The following is a 20,490-nucleotide window of genomic DNA, read 5'->3' as shown; positions in this document are numbered from 1 at the left end:
GCTGCGGCACCAATGCAGGTTTCCCACACGATCTTCTCCATTCCTAAAATCCCACATTGGAACTGCTATTCAGTTGCTCACACTTCCAAAATCAATCAAGCCCTATATTGAAGCTAGGCAAGCTTTCAAGGTATTCTATGTTTTCTTCCCTCCCCAAACTAGCTTCTTTCCAATTATGTAACTCCATGTTCTTAGAGTTAATTGATCCTTTGTGGAAAAACTCTAATATTATTCCCTTGCTAAAATACTCCTCAATTTCTCTTATATATATATATATGTTAAGTATTCAGTAATTTTTTCAATTTTTTATTTCGTCTCTTATGGTCACCAACCGTTGGTTTCCCTCTTCTGTTTTGGTTTAAGAAATCCTCTCCTAATTCTTCTAGATAGTTCTTTCTTGTAACTTAAGATATAGAATTATTCTTTTTGTGTAATATTGATTAATTGTATTGTACTTGTATATAGATCAATACATAACCTTCAAAGTGTATCACGATTCCACTTATTCTCTAAATCTTTCAGTGACTATATCTACTGTATAGTCATTATATATGTAACTAATCTTGTGCAGGAAACAACTTACTTTGAAATAAAGAGAGCTATGGAATATAGCTAGGTTGGTGGCAGCATTTGTTGAATGCAAATAGTTGAGCTATATGTAGGACGCAGTACCAAAGGTACTTTGAAACTAATTAATTAAAGTTTCAGCTTCTTAAATTAATGCATGACCATTGGAATAGTTGATGCAATGCTATGCCTAGGCATTTTCTCATAATGAGAGAGAGAGAGAGAGAGAGAGAGAGAGAGAGAGAGAGAGAGAGAGTTTAGCCACGTACTTTGCTGGATTAATTAATTGTTTCTTGTAATCCCATTATGTAAAACATAGTGAAAAAATTATCATTCTTTACCCGTAGATGCAAGCACATTTGCCAAACCATGTAAATTTAGTATCTCTTTTATTTTCAGCCGATTTATCTGTTGATGGCCACTTTTAAAAAAATACATGCATATTTTCAAGTCTCTTTAAAAATTGCTTTGAACTTATCAGTATTAAAGTATTAGTTAAATTCCTCGAATACTCTTACAAACGGACGTTACCTAACCTGTTAAATATCAGATTCAAGCATTTATTTTTTCGTGCGTACGTAGCTGCACATTAGTCATGCCCACAGTTCGCCAAATTTTATTATTAGCTTGACTAACTTAAACGTGTGTCCAAGAATACATGTTGGCTTAGCTAGGGTGTTGTAAATACGTGTTAAATGTAATCAATCCTTTTTAAAGATAAACAATTGATGCTAACATACAGAAATTAATTTGTTTTTTTAGCTTGGATATACACTGTTGACCTATTATTTGATGAGAGATTCTTCAATAGAGCAGTTGTTCCACGTATATATAAAAGGATAGTGGTGGTGGTAGCACTAGGTTATAGCTTAAGTTTTTAGGATATAGTGGTTATCTAACATGATATCAAAGTCTTATTTGTAGGAGGTTCTTTTTTCAAATCTGAGAGAGGATGTTAACTTGATACATATGGCTTAAGTTTTGGTGGTACAAAAAGTGGTTGTCTAACATTTTTTATCCCAAGTCATTTAAAATTTTGAGTAACTGCAAGGGAAAATAGATAATTCCCGTTAGATTGAATGTGTATTCTCTTAAATGGATAACTTATCAACCTATTGTATTTTATTCAACTTATGAGTACAATAAGCATTCACAGCTGCTCAAAATTTGTGCCTGAGAATGAGATTTTGTACGTATCTATTGATACTTAGAAAGAGTATGTTATACAAGATCCCTTTTACTAATTGATTGTTCCTATTGAACAATGTCCACACCTAAATTGTGAAAGGCTCCTTGACCAAAACAAAAAGGGAGAAGTTCATTAACACCCCCTGAAGTTTGGATCTATTCCGATCAGGCCCCTCAGGTTTCATTTATTCCACCAACGCCCTATATTTTTAACATATGCAAATTTTTACTAACAGTCAAAGGGTAAAATTATCATTTGAACTTTACAAAAAAAAAAAAAAATAAACATCGTTCTCTTACTTGAACCTAAACTCATATTTTGTAAGGTTCAAATGATGATTTTACCCTTTGACTGTCAGTAGAAGTTTGCATCTATTAAAAATATGAGGTTTTGGTGGAATAAATGAAACCTGTGGGGTCTGACTGGAATAAGTTCAAACCTCAGGGGTGTCAATGAACTTCTCCAAAATAAAAATTGTGAACGGCTCATTAAATAACCAAACAATGTATAAATTGGTCCATCCAGTGCAAAAAGTAGCAACCAACCAAAGATGTCTGGAAAGCTTTTCTCACTAAAAGCAATTTCCTCCTCTCTAAGGAACACATCCTCTGTCCAAAAGGCCAGCAAGGCCCATGCAACCCACTTCAAATTTCAGAAATTCAACTCCCTTGCTCACAAAGCAGGGGAACTTTCAAACAAAACATTGTTTTTCCACTTTGAAGGAACATTGTTGAGATCATCTTCACTGTTTCCTTACTTCATGCTTGTGGCTTTTGAAGCTGGTGGGCTCTTGAGGGCTCTTGTTTTGCTTCTTTTGAGCCCTTTTGTGTGTTTGGTTGGTGGAGAGCTGGGGCTCAATGTAATGGTTTTCTTATGCTTTTTTGGGCTTAGAAAGGAAGGAATGAGAATTGGAACAGCTGTGTTGCCCAAGTTCTTCTTGGAGGATGTTGGGTGTGAAGGCTTTGACGCTGTGATGAGTTGTGGGAAAAAGGTGGGAGTTAGTGACATGCCTAGAGTCATGGTTGAAGGGTTTTTGAAGGATTATGTCGGGGTTGATGCTGTAGTTGCAAGAGAACTGAAGGTGGTTGGTGGGTACTTTGTGGGTTTGATGGAGGAAAAAAAGGCAAACAGTTTGGATGCAAATCAGATTCTTGGAGATGAGAAATTATCAGGTGGTCAAGCAATTGGTATAATTGGTTGCCACAAGGCCCACAATAAATCTCTCCATCAGCAACTCTTTTCTCATTGCAAGGTTGGTCCGTAATTTATTTGAAACTTTTTTGGGTTTTGATCGAACTCGAGGAATGGTATTCTCCTTTCTACCTTTCCTTCGACATATTTCTTATAATTCTCATTATGTAGGGTCGTATCAGAATCGTTCATTTTTTTATTCTCATTTTAAAGTTATTTTTATAAAAATTCAATCAAATTAAAAATCGTTTAGTCATATAATTGTTGTTAAAAAAAACACGATGAATCGAGCTGTTACAAAAACCTTTTATTTATTTGATAACAGTTATAAAACTAAACATTTTTTTTTATTTGATTCATTTTTTGTATATATAATTTTAAAAGATGATCCAAAAAATAAATAATTTTAATTATGAAACTGCATTACAAAATAAGAAAAAATGAAATACGTGGTCTTCAATTTTGAGGACCTGCTTGTCTTGAGCTTTGATGTGGCTCAATGGAATAAAGACATATGTTATGCGCTTTTAAATTTTTCTAAATATATAGCCAAACACTCTACTAGCCTTCTTAACTACGTAACTAATTCAAAATCATTCAAGACATCTGGGATCTTGCAGCTGAATTCTCATCTGTTAGATGGTCTTGGATTTCAAGAGAAGCAAATGGTGTTGCTGATGCAATTGCCTTGCTAGCTTGCAGGAGGATGTGTCCAGAGGACTGGGTGATCTCACCCCATCTTCCTTAATTGGAGTCCTGGTGGCAGATGGGCTTCCTCTAGATTGATATTTTGGCTTTTAGCTTATCTGTTTTTTTTAGGAGTTTGTTTAGTTTGGTTGCTGAGTTGTTTTCCTGTCTTGTTCTTTTGGTTTACTGCTTTGTTTTCTGTTTTTTCTGGTTTGTATGTTGCTTTACTGCTCTTTGCCTTTGTGGCTTTTTATTGAAGTTTTTTTAAGTGGCCAAAAAAAAAAAAACACTCTAACATCCCCCACCCCCACACTCCTACCCAACCCAGCAGCCACATCCATTCCCATCCTCACTGCAGGAGTCCAACGCTGGCCATCCCATCGCCGTCGCCGGCGAGACCAACCGGCGGAACCCTCCCCTCATCTCTCCACTTCTCTCTTTTCTTCTCATCTTGAGCACTTTTTTTTTATCGACACTTGAGAAAATTTTAAACATTCATCTATAAATCTTTGTTTGGATAGATTAGTTCAACAACATCTAGGTTCCCTGCCATAATCAAAACTAAAAGAGAACCAACATTATTTAATTAACCATCCATCTTAAGTGTCAATCCAAAAAAAACAAAAAGATTATCTTAACAGAGAGGAAAAGAGACGGAGAGAGAGTTGAGAGGTGGTGGGGCTCTCCGGTGAGGTCTCCAGCGTTGGACTCCGGCAGTGAAGATGGGAAGAGATGTGGCTGCTGGGTTGAGTAGGTGGGTGGGGGTGGAGCTAGAATGGAGATGCTAGAGTTACATGGTTAAGAAAGTTGGTAGAATGTTTGGTTGCCTTTATTCTATTGGCCACATCAAAACTCAGGATAAGAGGGTCTTCAAAAAGTGAGTACCCAAGTAAATTAAAGAGAAGTTCAAAGGAGAAAACTAACTAGCATTTTTCTTTGAGCTATAAACTTTAATTTTTCTCTTAATTTAATTTAACAATTAATTATACCCTTATATATGTTTGCAGGAGGAGGTTTACTTGGTGACTGAAGCTGAGAAGAAAAACTGGAAAACCCTTCCAAGAGAGAAATACCCAAAGCCATTGGTCTTCCATGATGGAAGATTGGCCTTCAGGCCAACCCCACTTGATACCTTGGTCATGTTCATGTGGATGCCACTAGGAATTTGCATCTGCATAATCAGAGCCCTCTCTGGCATATTTCTACCAACCAGAATTTGTGCCCTAATTATGGCCTTTACAGGGACAATTACCACAGTTTCAAGACCCAACATCAATAAGTCCTCCAATATCACCTCATCAAATGGTACTGATGAAGAAAAACCAAGGGGTATGCTCTATGTGTGCAACCACAGAACCTTGCTTGACCCACTCTATGTAAAACTAGCTCTCAACAAACCTCTTAGTGTAGTCACATACAGCTTAAGTAAATTTAGTGAGGCGATTTCCCCCATAAGGACTATCGGATTAACAAGAGACAGAGAGAGAGATGGGAAAACCATGGAAAAGTTGCTAAGCCAGGGTGACCTTGTGGTTTGCCCAGAAGGAACCACATGCAGAGAGCCTTATTTATTGAGATTCAGTTCCTTATTTGCTGAGCTGACTGATGACATAGTTCCTGTGGCCTTAGATGTGCAAGTGAGCATGTTTTATGGAACAACTGCAAGTGGGTTTAAATGCTTGGATTCTCTGTTCCATGTTATGAACCCAAATCCTGCTTACACCGTTATGATTCTTGAGAAATTACCAGGACCATACACTTGCAAGTTTGGTGGGAAATCAAGGTTTGAAGTTGCCAATCATGTGCAAAATGTGATTGGGAAAGTCTTGGGATTTGAGTGCACAAATCTCACAAGGAAAGACAAGTATATGATATTGGCAGGCAATAATGGGAACATAAAGGACTCATAGCGACTCATGGCTACTGTGAATGTGTGTAAGCCCAGCAGATTTAAGACATGTGCATGGTGAGAAAAAAAAGCATGCAAGCATCAATAATACTAGATAGATTATATACACGCCATATGCGATGTTGAGTATAGAAATAAACGAGGAATGAGATGGAAGTTGTACAAATAAGAAAAGAAAGTATAATGTAGGGTATATGTATGTGGATGAGAATGATGATATTAGGTTATGCATTACTAAAATCATCCTTACACAACTTGTAACCTTGGTTGCTGGTCAAAAAGTGGTTGTATGACAAATTTTCAATAGGTCATATACACACACGAAAGTGTTTTATCAATGTAACTATGGGCGCACACATGTGTGCTAAATTCGTAGGACATGATATGCTGTTAAATGAATTAATTAACAAAATAGAGACAGCAAGAACATTAAATTGCCAGACTTTTAATGGGATTCAGGTCATATTCAAGAAGTGCACATACCCAAATCGCTTTGTAAATGTCTATATATGTTGTGTATGTGATGTAAACATGTGAGGAACATCAGCTTTATAAACATAAAGATGCCATATATGATATTCTGATCTGGAGCAAGCAAAACCAAGCGAAATTATTGTATGTTATTGTATGTGACCGATCAATTTCATTACTTGATCCAATTAGCCCACCGGTCTCTTTACCAGGAACAAATAGGCAGGAGTTATCTTTTGAAAATACAAGGAGAAGCTTTACTCACAATTAGTATGGTAAGATCTTTACAATATATTCTTGCATTCTCCAACATTACACAACTGGATTGTGTAGAGGCTCACACTCAAAATTTGTATGCTCCAACATTGGCCCTAGCCTAACAAGCTTGGGGAATAGGACATTGTTCCGCACAGAACAAACAATCGGGCTGTCCCACTGCAAGAGTGACCCGACAAGATTTGCACGTATGGTTAGCGGGAAGATGCGGGGCCATCTTTCACTTCCATAGGAGCTGAGAGCATCTTCCAAGGATTCCGGTCCTGACCCGATTGCACCTGCAAGCTTTCTTGCCAGAACTACTGCATCTTCCAAAGCACAACAAGCACCCTGCCCAAGATTGGGAGTCATTGGATGCCAAGCATCTCCTACCAGCACAACTCTTCCGGCCGAAGCTGGAGGGCTGATGGTTGGCCACAACCATCGGTCTACGAGGGGTGTTCTAATGATCGTGTTGTCCGGGGTATGATCTATGATGTTCAATAGGTCTGAAGGCCAGTCTCTGACGAGTTCTTTAGCTTGCTTCTTTAAAACAGATGGATCAGTAATTTTTGGACCTGCCATAACATGTCCCACAGTTTGAGAACAATTTTGGGAACTTGATTATTGGGGTATGAATAATTTGTGTAGATTCCAAACATTGAGCTGAACTTTCAAGTTTAGTAATTAACCTGGAGATGGGCTGTTGAAGCAGAAAAACCAGTATACTTTTGTAGGAGATACAGGAATAAATCCTGCACGCTGCCCCCTTCCATAGATTTGAGTCAATCTTGGTTCAAATGGCTGCCCACCAGGATAAGATGCAAGGCCACGAAAAGCACAATGCCCAACATACTTGGCCTCAGGAAACCCCATCCACTTGGCTATAGGAGACCGAATCCCATCACAACCAATTACAATCTGTTGATATTTATAAAAATGAGAAAATTAATCAACTGAATGAAAAGACTCAAACAGCAAGAAAGGATCCTGATTCCTGACACATTTACTGATCACTTTGCTGAGCGTGTTTCTAATTGAAACTGGAATATAGACCACCCTACTCATATTTCTTGGAGGTAGTCTTCATGAAGGAATCTAGGCATTCCCAAAACTAATTGGCAATGGAAGGAGTAATCAAAACCCTTATAAGACACTATGCAAGGTTATAGTTTTCCAATGTGGGATAACACTCCACATTCTCACAGATACATTTGTGTTTGAAAGTTCGTGAGTATAAGCTCTAGAATAAAACCCAAATACACTGACAAACCACACATATGAGGTAAATTCAAGTGTTTTGCACTTGAATAGGTTTGAACTTGGTACGTCTGCGTTTACGACTAGCTCAACTTCACGTTACCAATCTAATGAAAAACTGTTCACCAAAAATCTATTGAAAAGGGTCAAGATTGAGCTCTCTGCAACCTGCATAGAGTTAGAAAGGAAATTAAGAAAGCAGATCAAGGGTAACCTTTGCAGAGAGCTGAGTGCCATCCATTAGTTCCAACAAAGTTTCTCCATATTCACTTTTTTCAATCTTTGCAAGCTTTGAAGAGAATCGAACCGCACCCTGTGGCAGTTGATTGGCAAGAGTCTCCAGCAGTATTCTCCTCTCCACAGCACGCACCTCTTGGCTGTGCCATGCATTTAGTAACAAATAATTGAGTGTAACAAAAAGGAAAAGTTGTACATGATTGAGTAATCAAGAAGATGAACAGTAAGTTGATTACCTTTCATCTAATTCATCTTTGAACTTGAAGGAGCGTAGCTCCCTTCCATCTGCTGTCTTTACCACCATCCTGCACAGCTGATTCCATGAACCAGATCAGGGGAAATTGGGTACATTTTTTCAAAATGCAGAGCTTTTAAATTAATTTAGTTGAAATTTTCAACTCCAGCCAGTAGTATATTCTAAAGAATTGATTTGAAATAACACTTTTCTCTCGAGCATGTAGTGGCAGAGAGTATTTATCCCAACACTCAAATATGACGGTTAGAAAGTAGTCTATTTGAGTTGAGATACTAGTAATCTAATATTAAAAGCATTTTTAAAAAAATGGTACTTTAATTAGAAATCCAAAATGAGAAAGCAATTTAATTCAAATATCGGCCGGTTCAAAAATTAAGTTGCAGCTCAAACTGTCCACTGATGATTCAGTAAAGTATCTGTGAAGCGTTTAGTGGGCATTGCCAAACAAAAAATATGCATCTACAAGCAAAAAAGATGCATCTGCATGCACCGACTGCTCGGCATCCACATACACAGACAAATTAGGCTCAAACTTAATTTTTTATTTGGCTGGGTCTCTAATTAAAAATCTTTCAAAAACTGGGTTTTTGAATAATTTATTATTAAAATGATATTAAAAACATGAACAAGAGAAACAAGATATACCCTTGAATTTCAAGAAATTGGGTTCTGAGATCATTTCCAACTCCAATTGCATCCAAAACACTCCACCCATTTTTGAAAAGGGTGAGTGAAGTTCCACCAGTCCGAAGTGACTCTGCTTGTTCAAGCACCAATGACCCAATTCCAAGCCTAAATAGTCCTCCAAAACAATACAAAATATAAATATATTGTAAAACCCTCTGGAAGCCACAATAGCATAGCTTACAGCTATACTTAGACCTTTTTTAAATAATAATAAAAATAATCTCATGTTTTAAAATAATCAGGAAGTATCAGCAAAAGCTCTTATTGTTCACAGCAACTGGTGTGCTGCACAATGTGCACATAATATGGCAACTGATAAATGACTGGAAACGTTCACTTGTCAGATATATATAATTTTGTATGGACCAGTCATTTTGTGAGTTGTTATTTTAGACGCATGATTTAACTTAACAGTGTAACAATATAACATATTAAATATCTATAAAAAGAATAATAAAATTAAGAAAAACCTGTGAAGAGAGAGTGCGGTGGCAAGGCCAGCGATTCCAGCGCCAACTATGACAATATCCTCCCTGCGAGCACTGGATTGAGCTTTGATGACTGATAAAGAAGTGGGTTTGGTTCTGCTTCTGATTCTGGTAATTGGAACGTGAACCCAATTAGATTGGCTGCGAGGATGTGGGCTAGTTTTAGAATGGTATGGTGAAAGAAGTGGTTTTTGAAACACGAGTGACAAAGAGAGTACTACAGCCATGGTTGGTCAGTTGTGTTTATGCAGATTATGCAATAATATGGCAGAGTTTGTGATACTATGACTGTAAGAGATAGTCTGAGAGTCAGTGAGAGAGAGACAGAGACAGAGAGTGGGGTGTTGGCAAGCCAATCAGCCATGGAAAATTGGTGGTTACTATGAAATGGACTTCCCCGGAAACTTATTTCAAAAGGCCCCTTTTGAGTTGTAGGCTTTGCTTCTGGTCCAGGGCTTGGCAGTTGGGCCTTCAACGTGAGGCAAATATGGCATAGTGAAACTTTACTTAACCCAACTCACAAAACATGTGCATTTCGTACCCTTTAATGTGATCAAAGATCACGTTTTCATCCCTTTGAGGTTCAAAGATCAAAGCTCTTTAGGTGACTCCTTCATCTATACTATTATAATTAAGGGAATTTGTTTTGTCAATTGAAAAATAGAAAATAACAAGTACATACTCTTAAAACGTTTGAAAATTAAAGATAATATATGTAAGTAGTAACTACGTATACCAATTTTAACCCCCACAATTCTCACCTTCATTTTCTTTCTCGTTACAATAGCCTCCATATCACATACATTACACAAGCATCTTGTATACATGATACATTGATACTTCTAATTAAGCTTCTAGTTAATTTTAGGTACATGGTAGGTGGGTTAGAGTAGATGAGTTCATTGCTTGTATTGCTACCCAATTGAATATGATCCTATGAGGTATATGAAGCAGGTTGCATGATTGGTGTTTGATTGAATGACACTGTGGTTGTGTACTGTGCTATTCCTTTTGAGTACACTAACAATTGCATGCAGTAATGATGTTTGATAAAATGTCTGAGGGGAGGGTTGATCTGGTGATGGTGCTGTCCTCCATTTATCAATATATAATACAATCTTTAATACGAGTGTTGATCTGGTGAGCATCTGAATGAGCGTTGATCTGGCGAGGGCCTTATTTTCTTACTTGCTTTTATTTTATATGATGTCCTATGGGAGAATTTTGGTGTAATCAATCTAACGTGTAAGGATATTGTTGGACGGTATGTTTATCTCTCTTAGAGTATAATATTAATAATATCAAATCATATTATGACACATTGGATTGGTTACACCATATGGCAGTGTATCGGCCACACTAAAAAATCTCTCATACTGTGGATGACAGTTTTTTGAAAGTCAAGTTGTAGTTATTATATCTATGCTGGGTCTTGTGAAAGTTGGGTGGCAGGGCAGAGTATTTCCAAGTATTAAAAACCCCTCATTTAATTTCATATTCAAAATTCAAACCACCCGCAAAAATTCACCATGAGATCAACCTAAAGTCCCAACAAACCAACAAGATATCTAAATATTACATAAATGATGTTTTGATAATTATATAATAATAATAATAAAAATAAAGTGGACAGGTAATTGAAATTTATAACGTTGAAGCTTACTTGGGTCAAAAGACTTCAATCAAAAACACAAAAGGCATTGGATTTTGATCAAAGAACTGTATAAATCAGGGATTAATATATATTTTTTCTAGTAAACTATTAAAAACCCCCTAATTAGAGTTTAATTATTTCAAAACCTCCACCCTTATTAAAACTAATTCAAAACCCCCTATTAGTCACTTAAACTCTCCCAAAACCCCCTGGTCAACTAACATCCACCTATGTTTGACCCACATTTTTTTAAATATTAATATTATAACCCTGTTATTCAAAATCAGTTTTCTTTTTTTAATTTCTCTCATCCTCTCTCTCTCTCTCTCTCTCTCTCTCTCTCTCTCCCTCTCATTCTCGCACCTTCTCTGTTCTATCTCCTCCGCGGGCGGCGATCGCCAGCACGTGTGGCGTCGTCTGGCAACGGTTACCAGCAAGACCACCACCATCAGCTTCGTCTTTCTCTCATCGTCCTCCCTCTGTCATCACTCGCCCCCAATCAAGCCCAAACAGCCCAGATCGCCGCGACTACGATCGGTGGTGCTCGCCAGCGATCTGCCTTTTTTCGACGAAGTTGGAATGCCAAACCACCCAAGCCTTCTTCCTCTAGACGTTCTGAGCACGATGGTGTGCTCGGATTCTCCATCCGATCAGCCACGGCGGCAGATCGAAGCCACAAAGGCCGCGGCTTCTCCGCCGGCGATCTGTCTTTTTCAGCGGAGTTGGAATGTCAAACCACCCAAGCCTTCTTCCTCTCAACATCCTGAGCACAATGGTGTGCTTGGATTCTCCATCTGATCAGCCATGGCGGCAGATCGAAGCCATAAAGGCCGTGGCTTATCTGCCGGCGATTTGCCTTTTCCGGCAGCCATTTCTGACGAGTTAGGTACCTATCTTCTTCACCTCATTGTGCCCTTCAATTATATGTATTTGGATTGGTCCAATTGTTGAAGAATTAAACAAGAAAACCCGAATCAAACCTCACGACCACTGCGGCTGCTCCGCCGCGAGTGGTGGCAATTAAAACCTTATTTTATTCATTTTTTAGTGCGTGAAAATTCAGTTTCTTGGATAGGGAACTTTAAGCCTACATTTATTGATTAAACAGTTTCAGTTCGTGAAACATGAGTTTTAAATGAATTTTGAATGAAATTATGGTTATGAAATATGATGAATCAAATTTGCAGGTAGAAACAGATCGAGGCAGTGGCGACTGTCGTGTACTCGTCGCGCGTGAGGTGATCGGATGACGTTGTCTAGGGTTTTAGTTTCACTAAATTCAATTTCACTGAATTCAGTTTCAGTGCATTCAGTGAACTGAATTTGAATTTAATGAATGCAATGAAACTGAATTCATTGAAATTGAATTCAGACTGAAACTGAATTTAGTTTATAGTGAAACACTGAATTGATATAATTGTTATTTTTTGTCAAGTAAAAGTGTAATTGTTTTAGTGAAGGTGTAATTGTTTTTAATTAAGGTGTAATTGCATTTTAGTCAAGGTGTAATTGTTTCATCACTTAATTCAGTTTCAGTAAGTGAATTTATAACTGAATTCTTCAATTCAGTGAAATTCAATTTCAGTGTAATTGAATTCTTGAAATTCAGTTTCAGTGTAACTGAATTCTTGAAATTCAGTTTTAGTGTAATGAAATTCAATTTCAGTGTTTGATTTTAGTTTTAGCGAAATATTGAGTTCTAGCAAAAACTTCAATTCCATAAAAAAATAAAAAAAACAGTTTCACCAAAATTCAGTTACAGTGATGTCAACGTGCGTCAACACGTGTCAGCATGTGTCAGCGCGCGTCAGAAGGGTAATTTAGGATTATAAGTTATAGGAAGTTTTGAAAGAGTTTCTAGATGGGTGGGGGTTTAGGCAAATTTTTTAAGTGATTAGGGGTTTTAAAATTAGGCACTATATTTTTTCTCATTTCTTAAGAGACGTACTATATTAAAGAGAGTCCATTTAATTTTTGCACAGGGACCTCTAAATTTGGGAAACAGCTATGAACAGCCAATATGCATTACCTTCATGCATTCAACCACCTAAAATATCATAAATTAATGCAACCCTTATTCATATTAACCAAGAAAAAACAAAAGGGTGCACTTAAGGAGATAATGGATCAAGCAAGCAGCCCAACATTATTGACTTTGAGATTGAGAAATTTATGTATGTAACGGTTATATATAACTTTCTTTTCACAATATACATACGAGTCTCATCATATGGAAGTCGGTTTTATATAAATATTGTGAGAGTGTACATTCACAAATTATTACCCTCACAATATTCTTTTCTGATGATCGATCTCCTCAAAAGTTTTATTTAGCTGGAAATATGGGTTAGAGGAAAGTCGTTGATCATAAAATCCATAAGTCAATTAGTATCCTCACATCCTTAGAAAGTTAAAATCAGGTAATTTTTTCAATCAACTTGTACAATATGCTCAATAATACATAAAATCCCTATGATATTTTAGGTGTACTTTATGTATAAAACAATGTTATTTTGAGTTTAGCAACGCTTGTAGAAGCACAACATATCCTTCTCTTATATACAGTAGCGTAGTTAGCACCTTTTTCATTTGGTGTAACAGTTGACAGTGTGCAAAACATGGCAATGTGCAATAAGCTTATCCCAGACATACACATTGAAGCTGCGCAGAGTGTGACACCATTCAAGATCACAGAGCCACGGCCAGTGCGCCGAGTGTCAGTGCCTCACTCCTCCGATGTGGGATTAATTTTTCGACAGTGCCTGCACATTCTTCTCTACTACACAAAGGCAACCCAAGAGGACTCTCGTTGGTTTCATGTTGGGTGGATCAAGGAGTCTCTTGCAAGGGCTCTCTTGGACCAACCATTATTCGCAGGACGACTTCGAGAAGCATATAAGAACGACAACCATGGAGAACTGGAGATTGTGTCAAATGATAGTGGCATTAGACTTATTGAGGCCCAAATACAAGTAACCATGTCTGAGTTTCTTGGTTCCAAAGATAGGGAGGATGCAGAAGCTAAGCTTGTGTTTTGGAAAGGGGTTGATGAACAAGATCCCAAGTTCTCTCCACTGTTTTTTGTTCAGGTATGTGCAACAGCTTAATTTGTTAGAATGTGAAACTGAACTATTGACAGATTGTTTGGCAACGTACATAATATTTTCGCTTCATTGCTATTATGTTCATCCAATTTTAATCATGGATCGAGCTGTTTCTTCTTCTTTTGCTTAGGTGACCAAGTTCCTGTGTGGAGGATGCTCAATAGGAATTAGCTGCAGCCTTCTTCTAGCAGACCTTTTGTTAAAGGAAAACTTCCTCAAGAAATGGGCTAACATCCACAACAATATGCTTTCAGAAAATAGTCTACCTTCAATCCCTATATATTACATCCCTAATAATATTTCAAAACCTTGTTGCTCCCCCACCACCATTTTCAGCTCCAATCGCAGCAAAAACTGTGGGCAAACAATGATTTTTGACATCAATATGCCCGAGAATGTGGATTCAGAGAATGATGCATTGCAATTTTGGGTTGAAGAGGCAGAGAGCACATTGCCTCCCAAGTTTTGCATGTTTGTGAAGACTAAATCCTACAATGCAATCAAGGTTGAGAAGTTTCCAAGAGATCATGGACTATTTAAGCCGAAATTGAGCCTTGGGAGCCAAATTAATAGAGCAATATGGGAAGATTTTGGGGCAAATGAGGTGGAGTTTCGTGGAGGGAAAAAGCCTGCTTGTTTTTCGTATTGGGTTGGATTCATTTGTGGTGGACTTGTTATGGTAATTCCATCAGCAGCAGCTGAAAAGGGTGTTCCTCAAGTGAAAGTGATTGTCTCAGTTCCTAGTGAGGAATTCTAGCTAGTAGTGGTCTTGATCAAAATCATAGTGTGTGGTTGATTTGTGTTCCTATCAATTTCCTGTTTCTCTCTTTAATTTGATTAATTTCTGATCTAAATTCTATGCATAAGTTGTTGAAATGAGATTTAATGTGGTATGAGATGCATATGTGCATTACAAAAATTGCTAACCGTTAATATCAGTCATTTTTTTTTTCGAAGACTCTTAATTAATCACTCACTCATGCATTATGAAAACGACAAATTGTTCTATATAACCATAAGACCACATATAGGAAATATGCCCTTAAAGCCAATTGGTTTTTCTATGTGACTCTGAGATATTTCTTATATGGGCATTTGCGTTATTCACTATATTCGTCTATGGCACTAAAAAGGAAACGTGAAGAGCTAATGAGTTCATGGGATCCAAGAAGGAAACGTGGAGATCGAACTAATGAGTTAGCCTTTGGGATCCATATTATCATACACTTGAGATTCCTTAATGTTCCTAGTAAAGAGAATGGTACGTAATTGAGCGTTAACATTCCATTAAGACTAGCACACAGTCACACACTATGCTTTATCGCTTGAGGAGATAGTAGTCTCATGCCATGTGTGTAGATACACTAAAGTGAGTAACAGCTGGGTGCACGTTGATGAATGTGTTTACAGAACGTGATCATCAAGGGATCCTACATAAAGTTTTATAATGTATCAAGCTAGAAACCCTTACAAGATGTAGAAAATAACTTGCCTGTCTCCGTGATAGAAACAGGCTGGTGTCACGGCATAGAGAGAAAGAAAGAAGAATGAAAGGAGAGAGAGAGCCAATGAGAAGAATGTGGGATGCCACATCTCCCTATCCCAATGATAGGGAAGTTTTTCTCCAAGATGTAATATATGAAGCATAAAGATCAAGAAATACATTTTCATTTTGATGGGATTGGTGCAGGGGTGAAGCTAGAATTGTAGCCATGGGTGGGCTATATATGCAGAAGGGGTAGAGGGGGTTTGAACCTAAGGGCCTAGGGCTGCTGAAGAATAAGGCTGGGTTTGTGGATTTGGGGTTGGCTTTTGGGTGGGCTCTGGCCGGATTGCTGCACTCTCATATTAATATCTAAAATTTTTTGTTTATAATGGACTTACCTAGGTTATAGCCCAAAGTTAGCCAACCTTTATTATAATGGACTTACAATATCAACTATCAACTATCAACTACCAACTAAACAGTATTATTCTATATTAATTGCAGTGACAGACGCAGCAATATCAACTATCAACTAAACAATATTAATTGTTTATCATAAATAACTAAACAATATTGTACATTATAATCTCATTTAGTTCTTTTGCTAAGATGATATTGTTTAGTTGATGGTTGATATTGGTTAATCTGATTGGTGCATTAATTAGAAAACGAAAGATGAAGAACGCCATAGGAGTTGTTCGTATGACTAATCATCTCGGCATAACGACAAGTCACACAAGGCCCAACACCATGCTGTTTGGGCCTAGACCCAAAAGACTAAGCCCTTCCTGGGCTCCTAGCCCATGATCCACTAGGCTCCGGCCTCATGGGCTCCGGCCCCCTGGGCCCCGGCCTCTTAGGCTCCGGCCTCCCAAGCTCAAGCCTCTCGGGCCCCCGGCCCGTGTCAACTAACTCGGATCCTCGAGACCGGTGCCACGTGGCGCTCCTACAGTGCAAGTCACCACAAAGGACACGTGTCGTCACCGGATTGGTTGACACTCTTCCAAAGGTACTATAAAAGAGGTACCTTCTTGTCACAAAAGGACAACTGAAATCATTATTATACTATTCACTCACTCTGCTCTCAGATCTCTCTGAACACTGACTTGAGCGTCGGAGGACCTTTGGCCGGCACCACACCGGTGCCCTTCCCGCTCACTTTTGTGTACCTGTGCAGGGTGCTCTAGATATCATTCTCTCTCATTGCTCACCAGTCGGACCCAGCTACCCGTTCCTGCCCTACTTCGACGTGTCATTCGCTCAGTGGTGGGTCAACGGGCCTACGTGGTTCGACTCGACGTTGACTGCTCTACCATTTTTGGGCATCAACAGTTTGGCGCCGCGATCAAGGGACAAGCCATTGCAGACTTCATTTCAGAGTCTACCTTCCTACCCGAAGCTGAGCCCTCCTCCGCCATTGTGTCAACCACCGACCCACCAAGTTCTTCTACTCCAGCTATCCGGTCGGATCGCCCGATCTGGTCTTTGTATGTTGATGGATCTTCTAATCAACAGGGCAGTGGAGCCGGACTTGTTTTGATCGCCCCTGACCAGACCACCATTGAGTATGCTCTTCGATTCGGCTTCCAGGCATCCAACAATGAGGCTGAATATGAGGCCCTCATTGCCGGCTTATCTTTGGCACTACATATGGACGTTGAGCAACTCCGAATCTATAGCGATTCTCAACTTGTGGTGAACCAGGTCACGCAGGAATACCAGACCAAGGGTGAGCGCATGGCCGCCTACTTCACCAAAGTTCAAAGCCTACTCAATCAATTCTCAGCATACCAGCTCATACAAATCCCTAGGGCGGACAATGAAAGGGCGGATGCCCTAGCTCGCCTTGCCTCGGCAGTCGACCATGAACCTGGGAGGTCTGTCCCAGTTGAGTTCTTACCTCAGCGCAGCATTGATGTTATGGAAGTCTGCCAATCTGCGCAACAAGCTAGTTGGATGGACCCTCTTCTTGCATTTCTTAAGCATGGGAACCCGCCCGCGGACAAGGCTGAGGCTCGGCGCCTTCGCCATAGAGCTTCCCGGTACACCATTATCAACGACAAGTTATACAAGCGGGGCTTCTCCCTGCCATACTTGCGCTGCCTTACCCCCGAACAAGGCGACTACATCCTCCGGGAGATCCATGAAGGGGTCTGCGGCAATCATGCAGGAGCCCACTCTTTAGCCCACAAGGCCATCCGCCAAGGCTATTATTGGCCGACCCTCCGCGCTGATGCAAGGAAGCTCACCCAGAAATGCATCAAGTGCCAAAAATTTGCAACTTTTCCGCACCAACCACCTGAGCCCCTAACTACCATGAACAGTCCTTGGCCCTTTGCCCAATGGGGCATTGACTTAATCGGACCTATGACTGAGGGGAAGGGCAAGGTCAAAATGGCAGTCGTCGCAGTGGACTACTTCACTAAGTGGGCAGAGGCCGAGCCCTTGGCAAAGGCAACCACCCAGACCATCAAGAGCTTTGTATGGAAGAACATAATTTGCCGCTTTGGTCTCCCTTACGCCATTATCACTGACAATGGCAAGCAGTTTGACAACAAAGAGTTCAAATCATTTTGCTCCGCATTCAACATCAAGGTTTTCTTTGCCTCTCCTGGTCATCCTCAGGCCAACGGGCAGGTCGAGGCAGTCAACAAGACCATTAAACATACCTTGAAGACCAAGCTTGATGCAAAGAAGGGCAAGTGGCCTGACCTCCTACCCGAAGTCTTATGGTCCTACCGGACGACCTGTCGATCCTCGACCGGGGAAACCCCATTTTCTTTGGCCTTTGCTTCTGAAGCCGTCATCCCAGTTGAGGTCGGGCTTGCCTCTTACCGCCTCGACACATTTCAGCCTGAGCACAATGCTGACCAGCTAGCTCTCAGTCTCGACCTAGCTGAAGAACATCGGGCCCAGGCTGAGCTACACAAGTACGCCTACCAGCAACGGGCCACTCGATACTACAATTCTAAAGTTAAGCCTCGCCACTTCCGAGTGGGGGACTGGGTCCTGCGCAGCACTACCTTGGCCAAAACGGGTGCTCTGAAACCTAATTGGGAAGGACCGTATGAAATTATTGAAGTCATCCGCCCAGGCACATATAGGCTCCGCGCCACAACCGGCAAGGAACTCGGCCACCCTTGGCACGCCGAGCACCTCCGCTACTTTTACAAGTAGACAAATGTTGTACCCCCCGGGGACTTTTTTCAATTTTATCTATGTTATCACTTTCAATAAATACAAGTCCTACCACGGACACGTTTTTCTTCATTTTTATTTTAAGTGTTAAATGGCTGTATGGACCCCCGGGCCATCAGACATCCGACCCTGCCCATATCCGCCCCATGCATTCAAGGGAAGCTAAGTACCATGCATTCAGGGCGCGGCTATGGCAAGTGCATTCAAGGGAAACTAAGTACCATGCATTCACGGCAGTCCTACCACGGACACATTTTTCTTCATTTTTATTCAAAGTGTTAATTGGCTGTATGGACCCCCGGGCCATCAGACATCCGACCCTGCCCATATCCGCCCATGCATTCAAGGGAAGCTAAGTACCATGCATTCAGGGCGCGGCTATGGCACATGCATTCAAGGGAACTTAAGTACCATGCATTCAAGGGAAAATCAATCTCATGCATTCAAGGGAAACTAAGTACCATGCATTCAGAGAAAAATCAATTTCATGCATCCAAGGGAAACTAAGTACCATGCATTCGATAAAATTCTGCAATACCATGTATTCAAAAGAAGGGCATCCTACCCCATAACGGGTCGGACACCCTCCAAATCATCCAAATAACAATTAAGTACAAAAACTTAATAATCAAAAGAGTTTGCAAGTTGGCACGGGCCACATCCGACCCGACCATACAACTCAAATCAAAATAGGGTAATGGTCCGCCCACCCCTGCCCCCGGGCCATAAGTGCAACAGATGCCTATTTGGGATCTTCTCCCATGTCACGCTCTCCAACTGGGGATGCTATGTCCTCATGCTCTACCTCCTGGGCACCTTCCTCCGGGACGTTGCCAGGCACTTCGTTGCCAGCCCCTAGCAGACCACGCACGCGGTCCCAGTCAAAGTCAGGGCACATCTCCTCGAGCTCCAATTTGCAATCGCCAAAGCCCATGGCATAGCCGCTGTTGTACTCATTGTCCAACTCCTGCCTAGCCTGGTCCGCCTCTTGCTTGGCTTGGCTCAGCTCCTGCCCGCTCTGCTCCAACTCCTGCCTAGCCTGGTCTGCCTCCTTCTTGGCCTGCAGCAGCTCGGCCTGCAACGCCTGGTTCTGGGCAACCAGGGTACCGACCCTCTCCTCAGCTGAGAGCGCTCTGTCCTTCCACACCACGAAGCTCGACATCTCGTCCTTCATCTTCTCCACCATGGCCAGGACCCCGACATGTGCCCGATAAGTGAAGAACAGTGCCTGCCAGGTCGGATGCCACGAAAATGTTATCACAAGCTATAAAATTTAAACTTTGGACATCTCATCATACTATACCACTTTCCCTTACCTGGGACTGCTCAGTAAAGGCCCGCTGCAAGACGGATAGTGGCTCAACCTCATCGCCAATCACCCGGTCATCCCTCCCCTTCTTCAGGGATCCTCCAAAGTCTGTCACTGCCTGCTGTGCCAGACGATCCTCCTCGGGGACTGGATCAAACGCAGTGGCTGTGGCTGCCCTCTTGCCCTCTCTCCCGGGCTCGGCCGCATCTAATACCGTCTTCCTTTTCCTCCCGGGAGAAGCCGCCTTCGGAACCTGGGTGTTGGTAGACCCACTATGCCTCATACCCCCGGGCACCGTTGCACCTCTACTTGCATTCCCCTGGGACGAGCCACCCCCAGCCAACAGTGCCCCCATCATCATCCTCCTCTGGGCAGGCGGGGCATGACCAACCGGTCTACTTGTTTTCTTCGTGTTGGCCATCTTCACTGCAAGACCAAAATAAAATTCAATGAGCACAAATTATTATCTCATCAACTACTACTCCAAGAGGGGAAATAGAGAAGCTCACCTGGGACTCCGAAGCCGTACTTGGCCAACTTCT

General features: G+C 40.7%; 4 protein-coding genes across 4 annotated transcripts; 2 read left to right on the top strand and 2 right to left on the bottom strand.

Annotated features, from left to right (window-relative positions):
• Positions 1-2,306: 2,306 nt before the first annotated feature.
• On the top strand, positions 2,307-5,766 carry LOC147273695 (putative glycerol-3-phosphate acyltransferase 3). Its single transcript, XM_086257379.1, has 2 exons — positions 2,307-3,008; positions 4,642-5,766. Exons 1-2 carry the CDS (start codon positions 2,307-2,309, stop codon positions 5,542-5,544), a joined length of 1,605 nt encoding a protein of 534 aa, XP_086113505.1. The 3' UTR covers positions 5,545-5,766.
• A 338-nt stretch (positions 5,767-6,104) lies between these two features.
• Positions 6,105-9,531, bottom strand: CTF2A (FAD/NAD(P)-binding oxidoreductase family protein). The gene is made up of 6 exons (XM_086257380.1): positions 9,180-9,531; positions 8,668-8,814; positions 8,003-8,071; positions 7,744-7,906; positions 6,962-7,190; positions 6,105-6,847 (listed from the first exon to the last, which is right to left on the bottom strand). Exons 1-6 carry the CDS (start codon positions 9,422-9,424, stop codon positions 6,327-6,329), a joined length of 1,374 nt encoding a protein of 457 aa, XP_086113506.1. The 5' UTR covers positions 9,425-9,531; the 3' UTR covers positions 6,105-6,326.
• Positions 9,532-13,136: 3,605 nt separating this feature from the next.
• LOC147273693 (uncharacterized) lies at positions 13,137-14,720 on the top strand. Its single transcript, XM_086228020.1, has 3 exons — positions 13,137-13,271; positions 13,453-13,940; positions 14,086-14,720. The coding sequence occupies exons 2-3, from the start codon at positions 13,470-13,472 to the stop codon at positions 14,710-14,712; spliced, it is 1,098 nt and encodes a 365-aa protein (XP_086084146.1). The 5' UTR covers positions 13,137-13,271; positions 13,453-13,469; the 3' UTR covers positions 14,713-14,720.
• Positions 14,721-19,381: 4,661 nt separating this feature from the next.
• Positions 19,382-20,231, bottom strand: LOC147273692 (uncharacterized). Its single transcript, XM_086228255.1, has 2 exons — positions 19,956-20,231; positions 19,382-19,867 (listed from the first exon to the last, which is right to left on the bottom strand). Exons 1-2 carry the CDS (start codon positions 20,229-20,231, stop codon positions 19,382-19,384), a joined length of 762 nt encoding a protein of 253 aa, XP_086084381.1.
• Positions 20,232-20,490: the final 259 nt, after the last annotated feature.

This window comes from Dryas octopetala, chromosome 9, assembly GCF_963921425.1.
Source record: "Dryas octopetala chromosome 9, drDryOcto1.1, whole genome shotgun sequence".
NCBI classification, from domain to species: domain Eukaryota; kingdom Viridiplantae; phylum Streptophyta; class Magnoliopsida; order Rosales; family Rosaceae; genus Dryas; species Dryas octopetala.
The sequence above is the reverse complement of the archived record's forward strand: the minus strand, read 5'-3'. Positions and strand labels throughout refer to the sequence as shown.